General features: G+C 38.7%; 1 protein-coding gene across 1 annotated transcript in view; it reads left to right on the forward strand.

Annotated features, from left to right (window-relative positions):
- sugct (succinyl-CoA:glutarate-CoA transferase) overlaps positions 1-25,588 on the forward strand; it is a 133,519-nt gene that overhangs the window by 44,179 nt on the left and 63,752 nt on the right. The window contains exons 10-12 of the mRNA XM_083547367.1: positions 14,427-14,498; positions 14,646-14,743; positions 19,044-19,146. Of these exons, the coding sequence (XP_083403493.1) occupies positions 14,427-14,498; positions 14,646-14,743; positions 19,044-19,146 (273 nt within the window). The remainder of the gene's footprint in view (positions 1-14,426; positions 14,499-14,645; positions 14,744-19,043; positions 19,147-25,588) is intronic.

Genomic DNA, 25,588 nt, shown 5'->3' on the forward strand with positions numbered 1-25,588 from the left:
ACACAGTCATTAACTGAATCAGAAGCAGCTGTGTAGGAGGCTTAAAACTGGGTGAGGAACACCCTTCTAATAATGTAAAGGTTACGGAAGTCTGCTTCATGTCGCAAGTCATACACCATGGCAAGACTGAGCACAGCAACAAGACACCAGGTAGCTACACTGAATCAACAAGTTATTTCCCAGGCAAAGATTTCAAGTCAAGTTAAGTTTATGTCTATAGCGCTTTTCACAACAGACATTGTCTCAAAGCAGCTTTACAGAATTTAAGAGTTAGGGTGAATGGTGTGCATTTATCCCTGATGAGCAGCCATGGTGACTGTGGCAAGGGAAAAACTCCCTTAGATGTTATGAGGAAGAAACCTTGAGAGGAACCAGACTCAAAAGGGAACCCATCCTCATTTGGGTGACATCAAGAGTGTGATCATAGTCTTTAAACAATACAGAACACTGGAGAGAGAGAACTAACATGAGCACTGAAGTGTAATATTGCGAGTAATGATCTTTCAACAGTCTTTTAAAGCATACTGAGGGTTTAAGATAGTGCTGTTCAAGCTATGTAAGCACAAAGAAATGGGCAATGGTGGTCAAAACATGTCCAGCAATACCATCAACGAAGAACTGGCAGAAACTAGTGGGACCCTGGTTCACCGAACAACTGTTCGAAAGCTTGGCCAGTAGTGATCTTCATGGAATATTTGTGGCCTTATAGCCATTGGAAATGGGGGTCAGAAAAATGCCAGCAGGTGCTCTGGACTGTCGTAAATCTGAAATATTTGGCTGTGGCAAAAAACAAGTAAAAAATGGAATAGTGATGAGTGTCTGCAGGCAGTCTTGAAGCATGGTGGAGGTTCCTTGGAAGTTTGGGGCTGCATTTCTGCAAATGGTCTTGAAAACTTGGTCAGGATTAATGGCGCTCTTAATGCTAAGAAATACAAGCAGATACTTATCCCTCATGCAGTACCATCAAAGAGACATCTGATTAGCCTTAAAGTTATTCTGTAGCAGATCAAGGAACCAAAACACACAGCCAATGTCATTAAGAACTATCTTCGGCTTAGAGAAGAGCAAGAAGTCCTGGAAGCTCTGATCTCAACATCGTTGGGTCTGTCTGGGATTACACAAACAAACTGAGGGATTTGAGACAGTTACATCCACAGAAGATCTGTGGTTAGTTCACCAAGATGTTTGGAACAACCTACCAGCCAAGTTCTTTCATAAACTGTTAAAGTATACAGCAAACAGGAAGAAGAATTGATGTTGCTTTGCAGGCAAAGCAAACCAAATAATGATTCGATTTAAATTTCTCTTCTGTTCATTTCCTTTCCATTTTTTTTTTATTAATTAATAGAAATAAACTATTAACACATAGCACTGTATATATTTGTATTATATTTTTAAGCAGTCTATCAGTAATCACTGATCAGTGTATATATTTATAGAAATATATCACTGATTGATTATTAAATGTAAGTAAATGTTTTTAACAATAACACATACTGTCCTTCATCTACTTCTGAATGCAAATAGCTAGTATGAGTATACTTGCAGCTCTTTCCACACCCAACACACACACACTCTCCTTGTGAAGTTTCCATGTGGAATCACAGCATTCTCTCTGTTTCACAGGGTGTGTGGTTGTGTGGCCCAGATGTTCGCTGTGTGACGTACTGAGTTGTTTGATTCCTTTGGTCTTTATTAAAAAAAAAATCTTTAACGGCAGAATACCAAGGGAACAGTACGTCCTGTGTAGCTCCATGTTCTTCAAAACCTGTCCAAGCACCACCATTCAGTGAAGATGGAAGGGGTGGCTAAGTCCTAACTATGCATTGGTTCAGTGGATGGCATCTCTGTTGGATTACTGAAAAATAAAATAAAATGGTTCCCAGTGTCTCGGTGTCTGCAATGCGGCTCAGTGAAGAAGCTTTTTCATCTTCAAAACATCGCTCTTTATTTTGTGTTCCAGTCTGATAGTTTTGGGAGTGGAGGACTGTTATGAGCAATGACGTGGTGAAATGCTAGATTTACAGCAAAACCCAAATCAGACTTGTTTTAATTTTCCTGTTTCCTTTGTGGCTATTTGAAAAAGCTGGTTTGCAATAGCTCCCATGTTTGTGTAAAGTGTTGAGCGGTCGTTTTTTCTTGATCAGGCTGCCACAGCTCTTCAGAACTAGCATGTTGCCAGTGCATGCTAACTTGAGTGCATGCTTTTTGCAGATAAAAGTCTGCTGAATGGTTCAACTGTTTATGAAACCTTTCCTTAAGGATTGTTGTTTGGCTTGTTGTTTGGTCACACCTTGTTCTTCATGGCTCTTTGTGGGTATATGAAAGAATTTTAACTAGTCATTTGTGTATTTAAAAAAACAAACAAACCCTGATTGAAAAAAAAGTTCAGAACACGATTTCTTAAAATTTGTACACATTCTAAACAGTGTGTGGTGGAGGCACAAGTATGCAGGCCATGAAAGATTAGTGCCAGTCTGCAGCAACATGGATGAACGAATTTTCTTTGATCAGGGACTCAAGCTGAAGTAGTTCTCTGTACATATACTATACTATATCTCTATATAGACAAATGTTTGTGGGAACCTGACCATAGGATTTACAGGTCATGTGTCTGCACTGACACTGAGAACATCCCAATGAAAGCTACTGCACCACGCACTTTTGTACGTCGCTCTGGATAAGGGCGTCTGCTAAATGCCGCAAATGTAAATGTAAATGTCTGAGATCCTCCAGCAGTGCTCGGCTGGTACCACCTTCTCTCAGAATAAGAGGTAAGCACACTTCTGTTCTGGCACCGAGGTGGTGGAATGAACTTCCCCTAGATGTCCATACAGCGGAGTCCCTGGCTATCTTTAAGCAACAGTTGAAGACCCACCTGAAACACCTAAATAAGCACTTTCCAAGTTTGCTTTGTAGAATTCAAGAGTTATATTTATATTAAGTTTATAATCTTGCGTACCAGTGTAGATTTATTGTGAGAGACTCTTGTGCACTTTTGTACGTCGCTCTGGACAAGGGCGTCTGCTAAATGCTGCAAATGAAGATGTGAGCTAAAATTCATTTCATGATATTTCTTCACAATATCGATATTAAATTTGTGATATGAGGACAAATTTGGAATCTTGTATCTTGGCTTCAGAGTAAAATTATTTTTTTCTGAAACCACCTTCTCTGCAGTTTGAATGGGTACCATGTCCTTTGCTTTGTGATGTGTTATTGCACTTATGTCTTTCCTTATACACTGCCGTACTCCTTATCGAGGAGTACCAGGCAAAGAATAAAGACTTTATTGATTGCTGAGTGGAAACCGTGCTCTTCGGGTGCTCTCCGGGAATATCTTGCACGCATCTCGGTGCATTCCTCATATTCATAGTTTCCAAGTGGTTTGATATTTCTGGTGTTTTAACCATTGGCTACAACACCACAGCGACACAAAATGCATAATAGTGTTTGTTGGTTGTTGACTGAGATTTTGAACCAAAGCCAGTTTCATACGACAAAGGACCCCCCCCCCCTTCTTTTTAACCAATTCTTCCTCGTGCTCTTCAACATGACTTTCTGACTTATCTTGTTCACTTTTGCCATGCCTATTGTTAAAGCCCACAAGCTCACAAACTGCAGTTGCCCATGCATGCTTGTTCCTCTGTTGTATGGAACTGGTTTGGCTTCAAAATCGGACGTCGACCAACAAAGTTCGGCGTACAATTTTGTTTCTTAAAAGGTGTTCAGCAGGGTTAAGATCAGAGCCCTATAGAACAGCTGCATGAAGATACGGTTAAAATTAATTGGAGATAAAGAGCTACAGCTCAGACCTCAAACGTATTTAACACCGTTGGGATGAATTGGAGCGCTGATTGCACCCCAGTCCTCCTCACCTCACTATACCTCAGTTCCTTGACTTTACAAAAGGCTTTGTGGCTAAATGAGCACAAATCTCCACAAGCACCCAGAGGAGTGGAAGTTATTATGACAGCAAATGGGGACTAAATGTGGAATGAAATGTTTAAAAAGCCTTTGCATATCATCTGGTCAGGTGTCTACAAACTTTGGGTATATAGGTGTATATTAAAGTAAATTGTATCCTTTAATTTGAAGCCATACTAATCCATTAATCTTTCAAATTGTTATTTTTAAAATATGGGTGCTAAGTGATAATGTGTGTCTGTGTGTGTGCACTTAGGGTAAATTACAATTTAAGTAATCCAATGTCTGATTTGTTGTGTTTTCTTTGAAACACATTTATTGAAATGTGACTGAATTATAATCTTAGTGTGAACATTGATTATAAAAGCTTAGCTCGATCTTGTGTGGAATCATTCTCAAAACGTCTGTTATGAAACTCTAGACAATTGGTTATTACTGTTAGCTTTCAAATAATAAAGTAACAAAGCAGATGTTTTATGCATATAATCTTTTAAGCATTAAAATTGTAGCATTGCAAATTGTTTTGCAACATCAGTACATCCTGTATTTGTTTGACCGGTCAGGTCCGGGGGGGTGGGTGGGAAAACAAATTTTCACGCTGTTTTGGTGAAGATTCGTCTTTTTTTTTTTTTTTTACTCTTGATATATTTGCACTGTGGACTTATTACATGCTGCTCTGTAAATCAGCAGCAGCATGATCCTAGCAGGTCACTGTGCTCTTTAATATGCTCTATGAGTCTGTCCATTTGTCTCCCTGCTGACTGCTTTGGCTCTACTGCTTTACCTGGACATGTGCGTTCGTGTCAACCTGCTCTGTTAAACTGTCAAGGAATATAGATCAGTGGTTTCTTCTCTTCAGGCTGTTCTCCATCTCTCTCTTTCTCCGAATAAAAAAGAATGGTATATTTGTATTGCGAAATGATTAGTAACACAAGAATGTAAGCAATAAAAAGGATAATATGATAATAGATAAAAATGCAGTATGCATAATTTAAGGATTTTATTCATGTATTCTGTAATTCCTCAGTCAAATAAAACTATAATAAAGAGCAGTCATAATTACAATCCTCACTGGCATTTGCTGTGAAAGGAAGCTGTTAGCAGTTATTGGAGTGTGTGATCAGAACAGGAGTGCTTTTGTGCAGCCTGTCTTTGGGTTCGAGTTGGATTGTGGGCCTTTCTCCTTTCTTGCAAACATTGATTTGAAATGCAAAACACAGGGCTTTTTTTTTACTTTCAACTTGTCCTTTACTTTATATCATTTAACAATTGTTCTTCAGAGCCTTAATTCATTCATTCATTCATTCATTTTCTCCCGCTTATCCGTAATTCGGGTCGTGGGGGCAGCAGTCTAAGCAGGCCCCCGCCTTCGACTGCTGCCCAATCCTCACAGCACCGTCCCTTACGGTCCCTCCTGCAGGTGGTGAGCCCACGGGAAGGCGGCCCCACGTCACTCCGACGTCACGGACCTTGATATTTCCCTCGTAAGGGACCCCTGGAGCATAGAGGGTTAAGGGCCTTGCTCAAGGGCCCAAGAGTGGCAGCTTGGCGATACCGGGGCTTGAACCCCAGACCTTCCGATCGGCAACTCAGCGCCTTAACCGCTGGAGCCACCACTCCCCCCAGCCTTAATTCAATTCAATTCATTTTTATTTGTATTGCACTTTTAACAATGAACAATTTCTCAAAGCAGCTTTACACAGATAATGTGGTGATAAAAAATAAGTATGTTCTTTATAAGTGTAAGTTTGTCCCTGATAAGCAAACCCGTGGCTTAATCCATTTGAAAACGAATACAAGATTAAATCGTGTTAAAGTCAATACATTTGTTACCTACACTATATTGACAAAAATATTGGGATTCACTTGATCTGTAAGCACAATTACCTTTTTTTTTTACCCTGCCCATAGACTGGGGGTCGCCACAGCGGGCCATCTGTCTCCATACCCCCCTGTCCTCTACATCTGCCTCTTTCAACCCAACTACCTGCCTGTCTTTCCTCAACACATCCATAAACATCCTCTTTGTCTTCCTCTTTTCCTCCTTCCTGGTGGCTCCATCCTCAGCATTCTCCTACCGATATACCCCATGTCCCTCCTCTGCAAATGTCCAAACCATCTTAATCTCGCCTCCCTCACCTTGTCTCTAAAACGTCCTACATGCGCGGTCTCTCCAATAAACTCATTTCTAATCCTGTTCATTCTCATCACTCCCAACGAAAACCTCAACATCTTCAGCTCTGCTACCTCCTGTCTTTTAATCAGGTTTTGCACATGTATATAACCTTCCCTAAACAATGTATACAATACCTCCTTCATTGTATATAATCACCTCTCTCTGTGTGTACTGTTTGTTTATATTCATATTGCTCATTTCATATTGTTCATTCATCTGTCATTATTTATATGTATAATATATCATATCCTTACCAACTGGTACATATGTAAATATTTTACACTGGCACCAATGCGCTTCTGGTTGAAACTGCATTGCATTGCCTTGAACCAAAACTGTCTAATCTAAACTCGGAGACCCAAACCTGCCTAGCATGACAATGCCCCTGTGCACATGCTTTACCTTAATTAAAGTGGAAGATTTTGAGTGGCCTCTTTTATAAATCTCTGAGCTCAACCCTGTTGAACACCTTTGGAATGAATTGGAATGCTGACTGCATCCCAGGCCTCCTCACCTCACCTATACATCAGTACCTGACTTTACTAACACCCTTATTAGTCAAAAAGCCATGAAAAGTTTCCACAAACCTACTTCAAAATCTAGTGGAACATCTTCCCAGAAGAGTGGAGGTTATTATAACAGCAAACAGAAACTAGATATGGAATGGTTTGGTCAGGTGTCTACAAACTTTCGTCCATATTTCTTCATTGCTTAAGGCAGAAAACCATGTTTGCTTCTCAAAAAATGAATGGAGAAAATTATTTATAGTGGTTTTATTAACGCTTGAAAGCTTAACGCCATAATTCCTGTGAATCTTTAGGTGTATATATTGATTTTACTGGTAGATTTGTACATTGCTTATTTAATATCTTGCATGTAGATACTAACATCTAACATCTTCACTATAGTGATAGTGCTGACAGATGAGCAGTACCTCATACTCTAATGCTCTTCTAGTCCTTCAAGTGCCTCTCCTGTGTAAAATGCATATGATTGGCTTGTGTCTTATCTTTCTATCGTAGAGCGTTGAGTCAATTAAATATTTTTCAAGTCATTGTTTTGAGGTTTTTGAAGGTTTGGTTATGGTAATTGGGTTCTTAATTACTTGAACAAGACTTTTCCATCACTAGCTATTTGGTTGAATCCTGCTGGTTCCAATTTTTTTGTGTTTTAAAATTCTGGAGCCCACGGGGGCGAAGTTCTAGAAGTAGCTGCATGTGTTTATCTAGCTTTTTGGTGCTGAAATTTGATCAGGGGTCTATACTAGGGCTGAAACGATTTCTCAAGTTACTTCAATATTCAAATGCAAAAAAAAGAAAAAGAAATAAATAATCAAAGCAAATTATTTGCCGCAATGTTTCGTTTAGTTCCTTTAACTACACACAGAGCACTGTGTTTTCCCATGGACCATTATTACTGACGCACCACCAGCTAAACTCTGGAGCGCTCTGGACAGGTAAACACTTAAGAGGCTGCAGAATTGAAAAATGGTGGAACGAGGAGAAGATTCAGGCCAAAGAAAACGACAAAGTTTCAAACTAAAACATAAAGAAAAATACCATACAGTGTGTTTACATGTAGACCAGAGTCATTTGAAATAGATTTTTATATTTATATTTTATATTTGTATTTGCATTTTAATGTAATATGGCAATTAAATACACTAAATGGAATTTTACCCATAAAAATGTAAAATAAACAGGTAAATTGTAAAAGCAAATTACCTGTTTATTTCGAAAGACCCGTCGTATTTTGTCTTGTATGTTTAGTATTGCGCTTTAATAAAGAAAAAGTACTTTTGATCCGATTACTCGAATAATCAATGGAATAATCGGAAGAATACTTGATTGCTAAAAAAATCGATAGCTGCAGCTCTAATCCATATTCATAGCCTTGCTCTACTATGTTTAAGCTATTGAACATATAATTTAACCATTTTACTATTGAGCGACTGCCACAGGAAGCACCTGAGCTCAGTTTGAAGTGTGTTTAGTCAATAGTTTGAATGCTCATCATTATGGATTATTGTGAAAATCAAGAAAACCAAACTCTCGAGGAAAAATTGAGGTCAGGCAGAGCTGCTCTTTCAGCTCCTCTTTTTTTTTTTTTTTTTTTTTTTTTTTTTTTTTTTTTTACTGAATCGCATGTATTGTATAAGCATCAGGAAGAGGTCAGTGGGTGATGATGCTCAGACGTAATGTTCCATAGCAGCCTCAGACTTGTGCTAGTGCAGTGTGGGAACTGTTTTGGGAGAGAAGCAGGGCATGCTAGATACATCACCATGATTAAGTGTGAAATATGTTCTGTCTACTTTCTGCTGTTTTACTCAGAGTGCACATGCATATCACAGCGTATTAATGGTGGGAACTGCATTTACGTCAATAAAAAAAGTGCTTACATATTGGGTTTAGTATTTGATCATGTGCTTTTACACCTATTTATGGAACAGCTGGATTAAAGGCTGTCAAACGAAGTTTAGACGTTTTCTGATAAACGAAGAATCCTTTGATTTTAATTCATTTCATTCAGGAAATTGCTTTTCCTATTTACTTTGTAGTGGTGATTATTTTTGGAAATGAATGGAAGTTAAGCTGAATTGATAAACGGGCTCTGGTTTTTGGTGGGGTATTTACTTTCGACCGGTGGTACATTTTGGACAAAAACTATTTAATTCCTTAAATCTTTGTAAAAGTGGAATTGAAGTTTTACTATATAGGCTATTTTAATTTACAATCGTGTTAAGTTTTTGTATACATACAGTATCTCACAAGAGTACAATCCCTCACATTTCAGCATCTATTTTAGTAGATCTTCTCAAGGGACAATACTATAGAAATGAAACTTGGATATATTAAATATAAATATTATGTAAATTGCAAATATTATATACAATTTGGTGCTTTGAGAACATTTCTCTCATTGAACCACTGGATGTTCAACATGGCACCTCTGAGGATTTGAGAATAAAAATTGTTGCTCTCCACACAAATGCTGAGGCTATAAAAAGATACTGAGAAGAAACTAAGATTGTACAGTTGTCAGGGTCATACAGAGGTTTTTCAAGACTGGTTCCACTCGGAACCCTCCATGCAACGGTCGATCAAATAAGTTAAGTCCTCGTGCTGTGCGTCAGGTGCAGAAGCTAGCTTCAAAAACAGACGCACGAGTGCTGCAGCATTGCTTTAGAGGTTGCAGAAGCGGAAGGTCTTCTTGTCAGTGCTCAGACCAGACGCCTCAGACTGCAACAAGTCGGTTTGCATGGCTGTCGTCTAAGAAGGAAGATTTTTCTGAAGCTGGCTCACAAGAAAGACCACAAACAGTTTGCTGAAGAACAACCTGTCCAAGAGCATGAATTACTGGAACCATGTCCTGTGGTCTGATGAGACTAAGATAAACTTGTTTGGCTCAAAAGGTGTCCAGCATGTGTGGCAATGCCCTGGTGTGGAGAACCAAGAAAACTGTGTCTTAACTACAAGTCAAGTATGGTGGTGGTAGCATCATGGTCTGGGGCTGCATGAGTGCAGCTGGGACTGGGAAGCTGCAGTTAATTAAGTGAAACATAGATTCCAACATGTACTGTGACATTCTGAAGCTAAACATTATGCCCTCCCTTTAGAAACTGAGCTGAACGCCAGTTTTCCAACATAAAACTGCATTCTCAAGAAGATGCACCATGTGTCTAACATCCAGCAACTCTTTGATTTAATTATGGAGGAGTGGAAGAGGATCCCAGCAACAACCTGTGCAGCTCTGGTGAATTCAATGCCCAGTTATCACACATTATATTTACACTTTCAACACGTTTTTGACATGTTTACTTAGGGTGAACGTTTGTTGCCAGTTATTTTGACAATAATGGCTGTATGATGCGTTTCTTGGTTCTCCTCACCAGGGATTCGCCACACATGCTGGACACCATCTGAACCAAACAAGTCTGATTAAAATAGTTGCAAAAATATAAGGGGTGTACTTACTTTTGTTAGATACTGTACATACTGCTGTGGAAACACTTCAGCCTCATCAGCATTACCTCTATGCCAGGAATGGATCTGGAGAGCAGAAAAGAATCTCCGAAGGCACATCAAAACTTCCCGTGAATGATCTACAAGGGTCGAGGTCTAAATTCATCTCCAAGAACAGGAATCTGATTGAGTAGAAAATGAATTCCAAGATAAGCACACAGCAGTGTTTTGATATTGATCAATTAAATACAAATGTGATAGTCAGTTTCAGTGGCTTGAACTTTACATTTTATATAAATTTTTTTTTTTTTTTTTAATGACGTGCACATTTTCTATATCAGGCTATCTGCCAGGCTTTTCCTTTTTTTGGATGAGATGGGAATGAAAGGGCCATACAAGCCTCAAAGCTTTTGTCTATCATAAGCCTGTTATTAAGCAGTGTTTATCAGTCAGGGTCAGCCAAAGGCTACAGCCAACCTTCCAGTGTGAACAAAACTCCATGACCTATAAAAATGTAGAGACAGGAATTCTGTAAGTTTAAGTTAATTGCTTCTCCTTTGACAAACTCATGATGTGGAAATTTCTTTTGAGATTCCAACAAGAAACAAATCAGATGCTTTTAAAGTTAGTTTTAACATTGAATGGTAGTAAAAAAAAAAGTTCTGGATTTAAGGTTCTTTCACTGGAAAATCCCATGCATTCGAGTTTTCATTCATGACACATTTCTGTCATGTTGATCTTATGGAAGACTTTTTAGATGTGGTTAAGGGGAGGAGCAAAGTCAGTGGCCAAATAACCGCAAAGATGTTGTTGTTTTTTTTTCCCTTAGTAAAGAGTCACATAATTTACTACACCGCTGCATTTCATGCACATTAGCTTCAATGGGATTTGTGGCACAGAGGCAAACCGGAGTTCAAGACTTCATGCTCAGTGTCACCGAGAGTTCAAATGTCTTCAACTTTTGCGTGATCTTCCAGAATCAAACCCCTTCGAGCGTGGTCTGGTTACACTTGGTCTTTTGTCACTTCAGCAAAGCTTAAAAGGCACAACAGGAACTATATACACCATAAAGTGACACTGACCTTTTACATGGTGTTTAAGTTAAAGAAAAGCAGCTGTTTTCTGCTAAACCAACACAGAACAGCACATTCACAATAAAATGTTGTGTATCGAGTCTGTATAGTTAATCTTTGCAACACTATTTTTTTTTTTTTCAGTGTCTTATGCATTGTTTTAAATGAAAAAAGCCCCCCATCCTGGTGACAAATGGGTCACGGTCATTGGACTGAACCCATTTATCACGTGGGTATGGGAAGGGCGCTTTTAAAATCAGCAGTAGCATCCACTCAGCGGCAGTTTTCCAAAGAACCTCTGCTTGCATTGTAATGTTGTAAATTTCACGCTTCTTTACATTCCTGCACGTGAAGTGCTGTTTTGGTACAGACCAGCGCAGAGCATATGGCTCCTCAGCTCCCCCCCAAAAAAGCGTTAATGTTTCATCACGTTTGTTTTATAGCGGCTTTTTAGAGGTTTCCACTTGTAAAATCGATATAATGCATATTGTTCTTTATGCCTTTCTTGAAAAAACCTTCAGACAGTGAGAGTTACAAGATCGTTTGAGGCGGGTTAGTGTTCTGCAGATCGCTTAGACGTGTGGATTGTGTTCCATATTCACTTTTTACAGCTTGTGGTGGTTGTACCACATGCACTCGCACAGGATTGTTTGGTGTTTGGCACTCTAGCATTGTCTCTTAAACGGCTTATTTTCCCTCTTCTCTCAGGACCGTGTGATGCTACTTGATATGACACAAAATGTGGACTGTGCTATCACCTTTCTCAAGAGTTCTTTCTCATTACGACATGGCAGTGATTTGTTCGTATAATATGACAGCAACACTAACATTTAAAGAGAAATCAGAATGCTGTACAAATCTGTTAAATGTGTGGAACAAAATCCACAAAAACAGATGCAGCAGCTGAGAAAATATCAAGTGCATGTAATGTATGTTATAATTATGGTTGCAAAATTCCAGGAATTTACTATACTGCAAACTTTCCAGGGGAATATATTGGAATTAATGGGAATAAACTAGTAATTTACAAAATTGCAGGTTATCCAATAACAGGGCACTTGAATGTATTAAAGAAAATTCTTACCACACCCTCTATATGTACTGCATAACAATACATAAACAGATAACTTTTTTAATTCTGCACACAAAATAGTATTCACGTTAATAACATAATTACATACATTTGTTTAAAACGTTCTGTGTGTTGAATATTGTGCAACAAAATTACACTGACGATTAAATCAAAGTAAAAAAAAATATTTTTTTTTTATCTGTTTACATCTTATAATCAAATTAAATGTTTATATTAATGGTTGTATGTCAGTGTTTCTTAATTTCTAAATTCTAAAATCTAAATTTCAATAAATCTTTAATTCATTCACATTAATTCCCAGTAAATGTTCAACTTGGAATATGATGCCCAGATGTACACTTTTCTGACACCTTTTTTAAAACAATTTTTATATATATTTTTGTTTTATTTTAATCCATTTATAGTTGTGTTTAATGATGTAAAGTCCCTTCAGTTGCTCCCTCATTATTGAGAAGGTGGTAGCTTAAGTGGTTGAGGCTCTGGGTTACTGACTGGAAGGCCGGGGGTTCAAGTCCCAATATCACCAAGATGCCATTTTTGAGTCCCCTGAGCCAAGGCCCTTAATCCCCTGTGCTGCAGAGGGCGCTGTATCATGGCTCACCCTGTGCTCTGACTCCAGCTTTCTAAAATCACTGGGATATGCAAAGAAAGAATTTCACTTTGCTGTACGTGTAACAAGTATGTTTCCTCTTTTTTCTTACATTTCTTTTTTCTTTTCTCTTCTCTTTTTTTCTTTACTTTTCTCTTATTTTTATATCTTGTTCTCTTATTTTTTCTTGTTCTCGTTCTTATTGTTTTCTTTACTTTTCATTTCTCTTTTTTCTTTTCTTCTTTGCTTTTCTCTTTCTTTTTTCTTTTTTTTTTGCTATCAGCTTAATAATGTGTATAAAATGACAAGCTGGTGTAAGTACCTGAAAAACAAATTTCACCCCACATAACATACAAGATTGAGGTTTAAGTTCTAAACAAAGGTTTGTGAAGTTTAAAGAGGACGTGCTTTTTGAGTCTGTCTTTTTGTCTTCTGTTTAGCATAATCTGTCCCCAAATAGGAAAATCGCTCGAGCCGATCTGATGACAGGAGGAGTAATTGTGGCATTCCATGATTGTTAGATCTGGCCCTTAGGCGAGTTCCCACGCGGCTCGCTCTGGCATCAGCACTCCACTAGACCCCTCATGGGCGTTCTTCCTGATTTGTTCACCTTGATTTTCGCTTGTTTACGCTGCCTCTGTGACTGCTCATCCCGTCCTGGAAATGGATCACAAGCTTGAGCGCATATTCTCTAAACACCAAAGTTGTGTACATATGTTCAGCCACATTCCCAAATGACACTGGGACCTTTTTCCACGAAGCAGTTAGAGGAACAGGTTTTAATGAAGGCGAAGTGGAAAATCAAACAGACTTCGATTCGCACGTTTTCCATATTCTATGGCGACTTCTCAATAATAACCAGTGTGTCGGGATGTAAACAAACGATTTCAGATCTACGTTAACTATAAAACATTTGGACACCAGGATCAGGATTTTTTGTGTGTGTGGATGAGGGGACTTTTAATTACCTGCCAGAAAACCAGGTGTAGACTACTAATGTCTCTGGTTTTGAACTGAAAGATTTCAAGGATGCTTTTAATGACTTAGTGCAGTGGTCCCCAACCTCAGGCCGCGGACCGGCACCGGTTCCTGGGTCAGTTGGTACCGGGCCTGTTTTATTTATTATCTGATTCTGAACGATGTTTTATTTTGGAAAATTACCGGATTCTCTCCTCCACATCTGTCTATGACTCACTCTTGATGCATGTCATGATGCCTCGGTCACATGTCTTACCTCCATCCGCTACCCTCTTAAAGGATCTGCTCCGGCCGCTAACACATAATACATTACCGCCAAATTCAAACCCTTAAGCGAGCAAAATGAACAACAAACAACACAGTGGATTCACGTTTTTTATTATATTTAGAAAATACCAGTTTTTATGCCGGTCGTATCATTTTATTTTGTTGTATTTATCCGACACACCTTAAAAGCCGGTCCGTGAAAATATTGTCTGACATTAAACCGGTCCGTGGCGCAAAAAAGCTTTGGGAACCGATGACTTAGTGAAGTTAAATCATTGGTCATTTTGGATTTTGTGGAACCCTCTGTTAAAGTTTTTCGCTTTTCTTAACTTTTTTTTCTCCCTTAATTTTTTTGGTCCAGGGGTTCAAAACAAACGATGGATACATTATCGTTGCAGCTGGGAATGATCAGCAGTTTGTCAAAGTGTGCAAAGTAAGGAGGATACGCTCATTTTATCTTTATAGTACACATGATTATCTTCATTTTTGGAATCTCCTAATGTAAACACTTTCATTCGATATATGTTTAAAATGAAAATCCACTTCATTATTCCGTTATAATATTCCTGTCCACGTTCAGGTTCTGAACCTTCCCCACCTGGCCGAAAATCCGAAATACAAGACCAACACGTTACGGGTCCAGCATCGCAAAGACCTGCTGCAGCTTCTGGCTGAGAGGTAAGCGGACCTTCTCACGTATCAGTTCAACCTGCTAGCTAGGAAACACACAAATGACAAGCTCCCCACAAGCATTCCTTTGTCCAGATGTTACAGCTCTCTCTTTCCTTTCGGAGGTCACAGCCCTCATTAAAGTTGTATCTGCGTTTCCTCTACGAGCTCGTTGTGTTCGAGCTGAGCAAGTAGGCTGATGTTCCAGACGCAGGCGTGTCACGGCTGTAAGCGTCAGCTCATTGTGTTGAATAAACTGCAGCCCGGCCACCTACAGAAGGAGAAGACCGCACACTCAGAACAGCCCCACAAATATTTCGCTGTGTACAAGATGCTAATTCGAACAGGCACAAATAAAGTTTGACACGCAACTGAAGGAGGAATCTTGTGGGTTTCTCAATTTTGCCAGAAGTTATTTCAGGATTCTCTGGTTCGGTTTGGTATGTTACAGTTCGTTTGGTCAGATGGTTAAACAGCAATTTACTGTTCATTCCAGATCTCCAAATGAAGGATACCCAAATGACTGGATCAGTTTTTTTTTTTTTTTTTTTTTTGGTCACCTGATTTATTTTGGTCATACAGTGCTCTTAGAAAGCATTCAGACCCTGTATTTTTCCCCACATTTTCACATCCTTGAGACATTTCTAAATTCTAGTTTGAGAAAGTTCTATGCTGCATGAAATGTTCTCAAGGGTGCATTGATCTCCACAATTGTTAAACCGAAGTTTGGAACATGAGCTGCCTGGCCAAATTGGGCAATCGGGTAGAGATGGCCTTTGTAAAAGAAGTGACTAAGACCTTGATTGTCATTCTGGTTGAGCTCCAGAGGTCATGTGTGGAAATGGAGAAATCTGCAGGAGGTCAAATATTACTGTAACACTCCACTGATCTGTGCTTTATGGAAGTGTGTTCAGATGGAAGCCTCTTAAGTGCAAGGCGCAACTTAAAATGGGAGTGGGGTGGGAAGAGGAGGGTGGGGTGGGAGGGGTGCATGAAAGGGGCCTGAATGCTTCCTGAAATCATTGGAAACACGCATTTGCCTAATGGTATTTTTGTGATGTGTGATTTATTGTGTTATATACTGTAGGTTTACTCATAAAGTGCCAGCAAAAGAAAAGTTTAACCAAAGAGAAATGTTAACACTAAAAGAGCATTTTAAATTTTAAGTCAACTAAAATTATTAACTAATATAACTAATATATTAACATTAAAAATATTTTATATAGAATACATTATTATTATTATTATTATTTTTTTTTTTTTTTCTTCCAATTAAAGCAAAACATTTCCAAGGTTTTACAAATTAACTGAATATTGTCACCATCACTATACAAAAAAAAAATAAAAAAAAAAATAAAAAAATAAATACGTATATATATATATATATATATATATATATATATATATATATATATATATATATATATATATATATATATATATATATATTCATTCATTCATTTATTCATTTTCTCCCGCTTATCCGTAATTCGGGTCGTGGGGGCAGCAGTCTAAGCAGGCCCCCGCCTTCGACTGCTGCCCAGTCCTCACAGCACCGTCCCTTACGGTCCCTCCTGCAGGTGGTGAGCCCACGGGAAGGCGGCCCCACGTCACTCCGACGTCACGGACCTTGATATTTCCCTCGTAAGGGACCCCCGGAGCATAGAGGGTTAAGGGCCTTGCTCAAGGGCCCAAGAGTGGCAGCTTGGCGATACCGGGGCCATATATATATATATATATATATATATATATATATATATACAGTACAGACCAAAAGTTTGGACACACCTTCCCATTCAAAGAGTTTTCTTTATATTCATGACTATGAAACTTGTAGATTCATACTGAAGGCATCAAAACTATGAATTAACACATGTGGAATTATATATGGAATTATATACATAACAAAAAAGTGTGAAACAACTGAAAAATGTCATATTGTAGGTTCTTCAAAGTAGCCACCTTTTGCTTTGATTACTGCTTTGCACACTCTTGGCATTCTCTTGATGAGCTTCAAGAGGTAGTCACCTGAAATGGTCTTCCAACAGTCTTGAAGGAGTTCCCCGAGAGATGCTTGGCACTTGTTGGCCCTTTTGCCTTCACTCTGCGGTCCAGCTCACCCCTAAACCATCTCGATTGGGTTCAGGTCCGGTGACTGTGGAGGCCAGGTCATCTGGCGCAGCACCCCATCACTCTCCTTCTTGGTCAAATAGCCCTTGATGCCTTCAGTGTGACTCTACAATTGAAAATAAAGAAAACTCTTTGAATGAGAAGGTGTGTCCAAACTTTTGGTCTGTACTGTACATATATATATACTTTTTTTCTAACCCTTGTGCAGGACCAGAGGTTCAACTTCATGCCAAATTTATAACAACCATATCCTAATTATTTTTTTTTTTTATTATTAACTTAACCTTTCCATGCGCCACATCCTATTTCACCTGAACCATTATGTTTTTAGTGTAAACTAAACTCATTAAAGTATCTCCATAAAATGCAGCATGTGAACCAAATGGAACAGACACCACCATTTGCTAGCACTTATTCATGGCCCTCAGGCTTGTGTCTTTGTGTACATCAAATCAAAGTAAAGCTCCAGGTTGGATGTAACCACACAGACGAGTTTTGTGCGTTCGACAACGTATTATGACATTGATAAGCTGCAGCACGACAAACAAGCCCGGTCCCATTAGACCCAGTGAATGTGGAGCGCCTGCACTCACCCACTCTGACACGCACGGGTTAATAAAACACGTTAAACCTGTGAAGAACCCATGTGTGATCTTTCCGACTTTGATGTTAATTAGTTCATTGTGACATTCGTGAAAAAAAAATATTAAATAAATGGGGTATTTGTTTCCAAAAGTTTGAGGTTTAGACCTCTTAATCAAGACATCTTTAACTACTCTTCCCACCGAATCTGCATGCTAATCTTTTCTAATAATTTGTGTAAGACTGTAATATTCTTTACACAAGGAGTATTCTCTGGATCATTATTGGGGGACCTGTTCTTTGTATCTTCAGTTCAATTCAATACATTTTTACTTGTATTGTTTTTGGTTTTTTTTTTTTTAACAATGGACATTGTCTCAAAGCAGCTTTACAGAACTAAAGTGGTCATAAAGTTGATTTATTAGCTTAATAAACATTCATTGACTTGTGTGTTTATCACAAACTACATCTGAGATCTAATGTCACAACCAAAATAATCTAATAATTATATTCTGGCTAATTGTGTTCTTCAAATCACATTTGCAGAGTAGCAGGATTCAGTTGTTTAGAATACTTGTGCATGCTTGGAACGTTTAAATCAATACACTGCAGCACTGCGATTGTTCGGCCACTGAGTGAGCGCAGAGTTACTGCTCAAAGGTTGTGAAGAATTTTAAAAAGCTTGTTAAAATGGCAGGAACTCCTCGAAAACTGCAAATAAACAAAGAGAGAGGACTGACAGAAATTTGCTTATGAATTATATGTGAATGTGTCCTTCTATGTGTTTTTTCTTTCTTTTTTTCTTTTTTTTTTAAGCCACCGCAGAACCCAAGAGAATCTGGGAAGGAGTAAAAGTTCAACTTTTAACAATGGACATTGGATTTTACAGAAATAATTTCAAGAACTATTTACAAAATAGTATTTTTTTTATACTTAAGTTTGTAAAACAGTATATGAGGGTTCAACAGTCTATTTGTCTAATGTGTTGTGCTGCACAGGATCCGGTCTATCCCATATTACATATTGAATTCTGAAAGCTCTAAGTATTATTCTTGTTACTTCTCAGTGCTTCTCAAAATGACAATACTATATGTACTTATGTGCTTGAGTACAGTGGCAAAGTATAAATATTTACTGTCCACCACTGGATGCAAAATTATTTAGTTTAATCTTCAGAAAGGGCATTCTTAGACATTTTCGTCTGTGGCTCCATATTAGAAGTTTAAACTCCAATATCTCACCAATATGATCCACTGTTCTGATTAAGACTGAAGTGTTTGCTGCAATGGCTACAGACATTCATCAATGGAAGAACATACACTGATGTCTTTCGGGTGGTTGTGTGCTACCATCAAGAGTGATCTCATGGTGATCTTTAGGTCATCTATGCAAGTTGTTCTCAGTGGCAGTGAGTGATGTGGTGAAAGCGTCAAGCAGAAGTCAGGAATCAGAATAGATTGGGCCAAAGACTCAAAAAGTCAAACTACATTAGTGTATTAACAATGTACAAGAACTCGAAGCATTTTTGTGCCACTTTTCCTTTGCTTGTATGTCCTGTGTTCAAGCACAATGTGTTTTCTCTTTCTTCTCCTCTCAGGTTCTCTGAGGACTCTACAGCTGAGTGGCTGAGCCGCTTCGAAGGCACCGGAGTCCCCTGTGGCCCTATTAACACTATGCAGCAGGTGTTCTCTGACCCACAGGTCAGCTTGATTCATCTCCTTTTAGCAAATGTCACTCTCAATCCATGTGCAAACTTCTACAATCTTTTCTTAAACCCCCATGCTTGTTCTCTCTTCAAAAGTGTGTAATTTCTTTTCTCTTTTTTCTGGGTTTGTTGGTTGGTTGGTTGGTTTGTTTGTTTTGCTTCCTATAAAATTTTAGAGCCTAGCATCGTGCCGGACTTGCACTCTAATCTCGATTATCTATTATCTTAAATTAGGACCAGACCTAAACTTTAGCAGAAGATAGTGTTTCCTGCCACTTATTATTCCTGCAGTCAGTGAAGCAGGATTAGAGGGAGGACAAGGGAGTCGCTTCCCTTCCTTTTATCCATGTTAGTTGCTAATAGAATCAAAACAATAAAAAACCATTAGACTTACTGACCCCCAGTGGGTGTAATTGGGCACTGCTGGAATGTGAACCTGTAGATGTTAACTCACGCCTGAGAGTTTAATTCCAAACACATGCTACAGAAAGTGAAGGTACCGATTCCTACCAAGCCTCGTTGGCATACTGAGGCTCAGGCCCGAGGTGGAGAGATAAAAATATTGAAAAAGCAGGGCAGGAATAAGGAGGGTTTTTTTTTTTAAGTATTTGTTTTATTTTATCTTTGTTCCTGATGAGAAACACACTTCCTCTGGGACCTTTTGTGTAACGCTTTTTTTCCCCATATGGTTTCCTTCATTTAGAACCTCACTCTCAGCGCAAGGTTGAGCGTACAAACATGATGCTAATTCTGTAGCCGTGTAGGCCGCTCGTGACACACGGCAGACTCGCAGTCCTGCCTTTCAGTTTATAAAGAGTAAAGGATCAAGAGCATATGGCAGAAATGTGGAGTAAACAAAATGACAAAAGACATGCAACGACGCGGCAGGATGCAAAGCTCTCTGTGCTTTTTTTTACCCAGCCAAAGGCGAAGGATATATGGATTAAACATAGGATTAGGAAGATGAAAAGAAATGGGAAGAGAACATCGTTGAAGTGAACCCATGGAGGGGGGGCGGGGGAACCTCCCTGAATTTCTTGTTTTTGTCTAAAGTGTTCAAGTGTGTAGTAGTTACTGTTATATGTGATGAACTGGCAACCCAGATGAATCAGTTAGGAGGGTTGCTATTGAGGAGGGTGGTGTAACATGATTACAGCTAGGAGGTTGTTTGTGGAAAAGCAGAAAGCGGCAAACAGTCCCACTGGACTTTTATTTATGAAATTGGAAGTGAAATGTAAGGGAATGTTATTGGATAGCAATTAATTGCATGAGCAATGAGCACTTTATATAAAATAATTACAGTTTGCAATTATTGTTAACATTTTGTGTGGAAAAATGTGTGCAAAATGAATTTTCTGCATTTGGCAGAGACCCTTATTCAGAGTGACTCGGTTATACAGCTGAACATTTGAGGGTTCAGGCCCATCAGTGGAAGCTTGGTGGTGAACAACTTGCACACTGAGCTACTCCTTAACCCCATCTCCAAATTTGCTTTACCTTGGACTATTGCAATGCTCTGGCACTGGAGACTCCTTCCATCCTGATAATGTATTCACATGAGCGCATTAGTGTAATGTCAGAGCTCCTGTTCTGGAAAATGAATCGACTTTCTCTGACCAATCAGATTTGAGATCCCAAAAGTGGGACCAAAATGGAAAGCAAGTCCCAAACTATCTTAAGTCAAAGCAACAAATACTGCCTAAACATCTTGTTACTGAAGTGTTTAAGATTGAGATGAAGGTTTTGTTTTTTTTAAATTAAAGTAGAACACCGTATAACGCGGTTCGTGTTGGCGTGGGCGGCTTTATCTCAAGAAACGCCCAGGAAAATTCTGTCAGCTGCCAATAATGACTGCATCTGGTGAAGGTCTGTTCGAGCCTCATTCAAATACTGCCCTGGAGGAAATTATCCAGCAAACATGAAGATCAAGCTGAGACGATGGTTCAGAGGAGGGACAACACCAGTGGCAGAAAGCAAACCAGATGCAGACACTGCTGAAAGAGGGAGGAGGTTAAGATTGTCACAAGGTCGAGATAAAGATGAATCCGGGACGTTTCTCAGCTCCCTAAAAAGCACTAGACTTGATTCACTGATCTACTGGGTTATCATTATGAATCATTTATCTTGTGATATGCTCCATCATGAAATAGAAACTCTGACAGCAACTCATAAACTGTTGCTATTACTCAGGAAACATGTTTGAAACTAGCAAGTAACTCGAAACTTTGGAAATCCTACTATAAGTCAAATCAGTTCCTCTGTAGGAGACAGCCTATAATTCAAAGCGCTTCCTTCATAACTCATGTGTGTGTCCTTTCACTGAAGCCAGGAGTGATAAAGTGTGGTCCTTGAACTTAAGTAGTATTCAAGATTTGTCTTCTCTCAGTTTAGGACCTTTTGCTTTGTTTGCATCCTGTATCACTTGGTGCTTTCACAGGCGGCATGCAACACGAGGATCCCTTTCATACGGCAGCACACTCGGTGTTTAAGTAAAACTGTGTGTGACTGTTTTCTCAGGTCAAACCAAACTGTTCTCAACAGATTTAAAAAGTTTCTGTAAAGCTGATATGTTTCATACTCATGCATGTGTAGGTTGAGAAATATAAATCACCCACTTACCAATTTTTCATGGGAAAACCTGAATTTCATTTAACGACTTTTTAAAAAGGCAGACAGATCAGTGAATAAATGAATGAAAGAATAAAGTGTGCTAAATATCTCAGTAATTCAGTTAAGACATTTTTAGAGATTTTGTAGCCACTGATGCATATATTGAAACATTCCATCTACTTTTTAGGGGGCCATTACTTTTGTTTTAAATGGCCAACCAGCCTTAAATATTTTTCAAATGAAGCCACTGAGTTTGAATCCAAATCTGTTTGTAATCAAAGTGAATGTTACTATATTTCTAATAATTTACTGCTTTATTTATTGATTATCATTGCTAATGAATCTCCTGATGGACTTTACCTCAAACGTGAATTTGTGCATTTTCAGCACCTCTTTAAGGGTTCCCTGGTGGTCTAGTGGTTAGGATTCGGCGCTCTCACCACTGCGGCCAGGGTTCGATTCCCGGTCAGGGAACCAACCCCAGCCAGTAGGGTTGCACAAGCCAGTGCACTCTTAGTGCCGGTCCCAAACCCGGATAACTGGGGAAGGTTGCGTTAGGAAGGGCATCCAGCGTAAAAACATGTGCCAAATCAAATATGCGGATCATGATTAATTTTTTTATTTTTTATATATATATATATAGAATATTCAGCTCGAGGAATAAAATTAAGATTGCATGGACGGGGCTACCAACAAGAGATTGTATCATCCAGTTGTAGTTTGAAGAATTTAACACATTAGAAATTGGGCAAATGTTCTTACTGGGCCACCATTTATTTTTAATTATTTCAACTTTAACTTCTCTGTTATGGGTCACTCACAACAGGGTTTCTGCAGGGTCTTAAAAAGTAAAAAAGAAAAGGCCAAATAAAAAAAAAATTCAAAATTGTAGGCCATAAAAAGTCTACATTTAAAATTCTTAAAACATTTGAAACCGGTCTTAATATCCCGATGTCCATGTAACGCTACCTCTGATGCTCATTGAAATGCTCCTCCAGCAATTGTTTTTTTGATAACCGAAATATAATTCGCTGTATTATTACTACAAATGAGGAATTTTCTCTTATTGGTACGAATCTCTCTCGGATTGTACCACAGACATAAAAACGGATTTGATTTTTCAGCATTGTGAAGTGCAGGTTTAGCGATACTCAAGTCAAGTCAAGTCAAGTCAAGTTATTTGTATAGCGCTTTTCACAACAGACATTGTCTCAAAGCAGCTTTACACAAATCAACAGTTAAGGTGAATGGTGTGAATTTGTCACTGATGAGCAGCCGTGGCAACTGTGGCAAGGAAAAACTCCCTTAGATGTTATGATGAAGAAACCTTGAGAGGAACCAGACTCAAAAGGGGAACCCATCCTCATTTGGGTGACATCAAGAGTTTGATCATAAATCTTTCAACAATACAGAACACTGGAGAGTGAGAACTAACATAAGTACTGGCGTATAAGATTATAAGTGATGTTCTTTTTACAGCCTTATACAGTCTATATGGTTAGTAGCTCCTAGTTTTATAAGCTCAGCATTTGTGATCATCACAGATCCAGCATCAGCTTCTCCATGCCAGAGCCTTTAAACACTCCAGGAGGTCCAATGTCAAACTCCACACATGTAGCGGGATCCAAATGGCACTGGTACGTCTCTAGATGGTTCGGGATGTTTGCGAGTTCGGCATCTACTTCTTCAAAGGTCCATAATCATCACGAGGTGGGAGGAGACTGGAGCTGGCCAAACCTCAGGGTGTCTCGGGAGTGTCTGGGGAGAGAAAGAGCAGATAATCTGCTTAAAAAAATTTTATTTAAGGCTTGGGTAAGGCCAGTTGCTAACAACGTATTTGTGTGTTTTTGCTGTGATATAGGGCTAATTTTTTTCTCCTAATGGTGTTAAAAAGGTCTTAGAAAGGTGTTAAAAAGTCTTAAATTTGACTTGGTGAAACCTCCAGCAACCCCGCACAAGGATTCTAGTCCCCCCTCTTCAGTGCTTTTCTTTCCAGCTGACACCAGGGAACACCAGCAGTCTCATCAGGGGTTTTTTGTCAGTTGGAATGATGTTCTGTCATGATTTCACAGATCTTTATTTGTGTTGGTAAAGATCCATTGGATCTGTTGGACAGCTGTTGAAAATCCTCTATACCATAGTATTTTGACTGTTGTCACACTAATCACATTTTAATGTTTTGTGATTTCTCTCTCTCTCTCTCTCTCTCTCTCTCTCTCTCTCTCTCTCTCTCTCTCTCTCTCTTTCTCTCTTATACACATTATGTATTTGTGTGTGTGTGTGTGTGTGTGTGTGTGTGTGTGTGTGTGTGTGTGTGTGTGTGTGTGTGTGTAAGAGAGAAGTCCCCAGTCATATGAACTCTACACCATCTCAAATCACAATCCAGACACATACTTATTTAGGCTTCAAGTCAACTTGCATCTTAGGAGACTTTTGAGATCTTTCTGCGTGGTTTGATTGGTTTTGACTGAGGAAACCAGAAAACCCAAAGGAAAGTGCGAACAAGTTACAATCCATACAGACAGTATTCTAAAGCAGCACTGTTACTGTACATGTTTTTCACCTTTCATTAAGTAAATTATTATAATTATAATTATAAACAGGATGATAACATGAAAGCTACAGTAACAATTAAATCACAAATGAAATATAATAAATTAAACATTAATGCCTATTTTGTGTCTTCAAACACTCAAAAATTCATCCTAATTTCAACTATTCATTCTCATCAATTTCATATTGCATTTGACAAAACCCATTCTCTGTCCTAGTCATCTTTTCCCAATAAACCGACAGCTTTCAAATGTCTAACCATTAACTTCACTTTATGAAGCTCCTTCATGTCCAACAATAACTTCCCTACGGCACGCTTATTTTTGCAATTATAACTTTTTTTTTGGTCTGGTATGAAAGCATCATGTCGCTGAAAAGTTTGCACAGGAGTGTTGGTTTGCTCATGTTTCATGTCCCTTAAGTCATAGCAGCAAGGCTCTGTTTTGCACTGCATGTATGCTGAACATTTTCATGCAGCTGTTTTAATTTTATGAATTTATTTATTTTGGAGATTTATCTTGTCTTTTCAAAGCCGCCGGTTGTTTGCAAACGAGCCGGGTATCGATTATCATTGCTACAAGCTGCGTGGCAGGATTCGAGCCAAACGGATATAAATATTAATATTATTAATGAACGTTTCCAAAGCACTGTTGCATCAGGTGCCAACCACAGATGGTGGACTTGATTATAATAGCTAGAAGATGTGAAAATATTCTTTATTCTCCTAAATAAAAATAAAAAAATAATGTACTTCAGTAGTTAATAGAAAGATGATATTGCTTTGGTGTGTGTGTGTGTGTGTGTGTGTGTGTGTGTGTGTGTGTGTGTGCGCGCAAAGGACTTGTTTATTTACTCAGAATAATTTGTTCAATTCACTTTGAGTAATTATTTCAACCTTTCCTTTTTTTTAATCTTGTATCAACTCCTCTGCCTTCCAAATGCTAATATTTTCACCTTTTAATTCTTACACAGTTGACTTGATCTTTCCTTTTTCGTTTGGAAAGACTTCCCGGATTTTCTTTCGCTCTCTCCCTCTCTCTCTTTGGCTCTCTCAGATAACTTGCCTGAATTAATAGCTTTGTATTTGAAGCAATTTTGCCTGAATCTCGCTTGTTTTTACACTAGCCTAAATGCAGCATGCAGCGGTCAGACATGGGAGGCATCTATTATCTACAGTCTGAATGAAAATGGAGCCCAATTAGCCAACAAATAATAACACTTTGAAGGGCTGCCAATGATCTTAAAGCTTCATGTTTGCTGCATTACTCTCTGGT

This window comes from Silurus aristotelis (genome assembly GCF_946808225.1).
Source record: "Silurus aristotelis genome assembly, chromosome: 1".
Classification (NCBI taxonomy): domain Eukaryota; kingdom Metazoa; phylum Chordata; class Actinopteri; order Siluriformes; family Siluridae; genus Silurus; species Silurus aristotelis.